The sequence below is a fragment of the Uranotaenia lowii genome, unplaced genomic scaffold, assembly GCF_029784155.1.
Source record: "Uranotaenia lowii strain MFRU-FL unplaced genomic scaffold, ASM2978415v1 HiC_scaffold_1450, whole genome shotgun sequence".
NCBI lineage: Eukaryota > Metazoa > Arthropoda > Insecta > Diptera > Culicidae > Uranotaenia > Uranotaenia lowii.
Genome location: NW_026597467.1, coordinates 1,366 through 5,203, shown reverse-complemented (window position 1 = coordinate 5,203; position 3,838 = coordinate 1,366). Strand labels below are relative to the sequence as shown.

General features: G+C 25.1%; 1 protein-coding gene across 1 annotated transcript; it reads right to left on the bottom strand.

Annotated features, from left to right (window-relative positions):
- Positions 1-5: 5 nt before the first annotated feature.
- On the bottom strand, positions 6-1,009 carry LOC129759379 (uncharacterized; the record flags this gene model as incomplete). The annotated part of the gene is made up of 3 exons (XM_055756809.1): positions 838-1,009; positions 309-775; positions 6-221 (listed from the first exon to the last, which is right to left on the bottom strand). Coding segments are annotated over exons 1-3 (855 nt in total), but the record flags the coding sequence as incomplete, so codon positions are not given.
- Between the last annotated feature and the right edge of the window lie 2,829 nt (positions 1,010-3,838).

Genomic DNA, 3,838 nt, shown 5'->3' with positions numbered 1-3,838 from the left:
AGCACATAAAACACGATACTACTTTTGTCCTGGATGAGCACCTTCCAGAACCACTGGGGAATTTCGATGGCCTTTTCTTTTGCGTTGAGGAATTCTTTCTGTCCTTCGGAACGATAAAAGACGCCAGTGTGCACATCGTAAATTTTTCCAGTAAAATTTGCCAATGTTTTAATTTTTTCCTGAACCTGAAACCAATTTCCGGTTGGAGCGGAAACAATACTCTGGAAAAAACCAATAAGATGAAGTTGATAAGAAATATTTCCAAACTAAATTTAAATAAAAAAAGGAAAATTGTTTTTGATACAAACCTCCCAACCTGGCGCTCCATTTGCGTATGTATTCAAAGGAATCCTCCAAGTTTTCACCGGGAAATCTTGATCCGGAACCATCAAAGCGCGTTTGTAGAATTTTCCGGGATTTTCCTTGACCGATTTGATACCCGTTTGTCTGTTTGTGTCCCGATAAAAGTTGCCAAAAGTCAAACCTTTACAAGCAAATGGCATCATAGTCGCTCCAAATTTCGAGACCTGTAGAGGAATTGTGTAGCCCCAAAGTTGATGACTTGTGTAAAGCACCGAGCATGTCTCCATATTGAAGCATATCTGGTACAATTGTAGCGATTCCTGTGCCCCTATTTTGAAACCCATGTTCCACAATGTCCCGGCATTATTTTTACCACATTTTTTGTTTCCACCAGATCTGTCAAGTTTAACTGTTGAGGTACACTTCAAATCTTCGGCTGTTGTTGTAGATGAGCATGTGACAGATTTCTTAGCTACAAAAAAAAACAGTCAATCAATTATTAACATTTCTGAGGTCATCAAATTTCAAACATACTAGTTCCACAGTAGAAATCGATACTTTTAGTGGGTTCCCACATAAACCTATCAACGTTTGGGTATTTGAGACTCTTGATGGTGCCATCTTTGTTTCTGTCAACCAACAGTCCGGTGTTGATTTTATTCACGTCTTCTACATTAATATTACAAGCGACTGATAAATCACTCATCACCAAGAAAATAAAAGAAGGGAAAATGAACTGCTTCAAACTCATGTTGAATTATTAGCAAAATAAGTTTGAGATAAATTTTTGTATAACTGAGATAATTTGTCCAAGAAATTGATCATATATATTGAGTATCAAAGATTGTTTTATCAGCATTTATTTAATGACACGTATCTGCAGTTGTATCAACATCATTGTGGAGTAATGCTTGTCGATTGACTCAGATTTGCATTTTACAACAAGATTGAATGTCGTTTGATAGAAAACGATAATCAATTTTATGGGAATTTACATTTTATATTTTTGTAATTTTTGTTAATTTTGTAATTTTTGTAATTTTTGTAATTTTTGTAATTTTTGTAATTTTTGTCATTTTTGTATTTTTTGTAATTTTTGAATTTTTGTAATTTTTGTATTTTTTGTAATATATGTAAATTTTGTCATTTTTGTCATTTTTGTGATTTTTGTTATTTTTGTAATTATTGTAATTTTTGTAATTTTTGTAATTTTTGTAATTTTTGTAATTTTTGTAACTTTGTAATTTCCTTAATTTTTGTAATTCTTGTAATTTTTGTAATTTTTGTAATTTTTGTATTTTTGGTAATTTTTGTAATTTTTGTCATTTTTGATAATTTTGTAATTTTTGTCATATTTGTAATTTTTGTAATTTTAATTATTTTGGTCATTTTTGTCATTTTTGTCATTTTTGTCATTTTTGTCATTTTTGTCATTATTGTCATTATTGTCATTTTTGTAATTTTTGTAATTTTTGTAATTTTTGTAATTTTTGTAATTTTTGTAATTTTTGTCATTTTTGTATTTTTTGTAATTTTTGAATTTTTGTAATTTTTGTATTTTTTGTAATATATGTAAATTTTGTCATTTTTGTCATTTTTGTGATTTTTGTTATTTTTGTGATTATTGTAATTTTTGTAATTTTTGTAATTTTTGTAATTTTTGTAATTTTTGTAATTTTTGTAATTTTTGTCATTTTTGTAATTTTTGTAAATTTTGTAACTTTGTAATTTCCTTAATTTTTGTAATTCTTGTAATTTTTGTAATTTTTGTAATTTTTGTATTTTTGGTAATTTTTGTAATTTTTGTCATTTTTGATAATTTTGTAATTTTTGTCATATTTGTAATTTTTGTAATTTTAATTATTTTGGTCATTTTTGTCATTTTTGTCATTTTTGTCATTTTTGTCATTTTTGTCATTATTGTCATTATTGTCATTTTTGTAATTTTTGTAATTTTTGTAATTTTTGTAATTTTTGTAATTTTTGTCATTTTTTGTCATTTTTTGTCATTTTTTGTCATTTTTGTCATTTTTGTCATTTTTGTCATTTTTGTCATTTTTGTCATTTTTGTCATTTTTGTCATTTTTGTCATTTTTGTCATTTTTGTCATTTTTGTCATTTTTGTCATTTTTGTCATTTTTGTCATTTTTGTCATTTTTGTCATTTTTGTCATTTTTGTAATTTTTGTCATTTTTGTCATTTTTGTCATTTTTGTCATTTTTGTCATTTTTGTCATTTTTGTCATTTTTGTCATTTTTGTCATTTTTGTCATTTTTGTCATTTTTGTCATTTTTGTCATTTTTGTCATTTTTGTCATTTTTGTCATTTTTGTCATTTTTGTCATTTTTGTCATTTTTGTCATTTTTGTCATTTTTGTCATTTTTGTCATTTTTGTCATTTTTGTCATTTTTGTCATTTTTGTCATTTTTGTCATTTTTGTCATTTTTGTCATTTTTGTCATTTTTGTCATTTTTGTCATTTTTGTCATTTTTGTCATTTTTGTCATTTTTGTCATTTTTGTCATTTTTGTCATTTTTGTCATTTTTGTCATTTTTGTCATTTTTGTCATTTTTGTCATTTTTGTCATTTTTGTCATTTTTGTCATTTTTGTCATTTTTGTCATTTTTTGTCATTTTTGTCATTTTTGTCATTTTTGTCATTTTTGTCATTTTTGTCATTTTTGTCATTTTTGTCATTTTTGTCATTTTTGTCATTTTTGTCATTTTTGTCATTTTTGTCATTTTTGTCATTTTTGTCATTTTTGTCATTTTTGTCATTTTTGTCATTTTTGTCATTTTTGTCATTTTTGTCATTTTTGTCATTTTTGTCATTTTTGTCATTTTTGTCATTTTTGTCATTTTTGTCATTTTTGTCATTTTTGTCATTTTTGTCATTTTTGTCATTTTTGTCATTTTTGTCATTTTTGTCATTTTTGTCATTTTTGTCATTTTTGTCATTTTTGTCATTTTTGTCATTTTTGTCATTTTTGTCATTTTTGTCATTTTTGTCATTTTTGTCATTTTTGTCATTTTTGTCATTTTTGTCATTTTTGTCATTTTTGTCATTTTTGTCATTTTTGTCATTTTTGTCATTTTTGTCATTTTTGTCATTTTTGTCATTTTTGTCATTTTTGTCATTTTTGTCATTTTTGTCATTTTTGTCATTTTGTCATTTTTGTCATTTTTGTCATTTTGTCATTTTTGTCATTTTGTCATTTTTGTCATTTTTGTCATTTTTGTCATTTTTGTCATTTTTGTCATTTTTGTCATTTTTGTCATTTTTGTCATTTTTGTCATTTTGTCATTTTTGTCATTTTTGTCATTTTTGTCATTTTTGTCATTTTTGTCATTTTTGTCATTTTTGTCATTTTTGTCATTTTTGTCATTTTTGTCATTTTTGTCATTTTTGTCATTTTTGTCATTTTTGTCATTTTTGTCATTTTTGTCATTTTTGTCATTTTTGTCATTTTTGTCATTTTTGTCATTTTTGTCATTTTTGTCATTTTTGTCATTTTTGTCATTTTTGTCATTTTTGT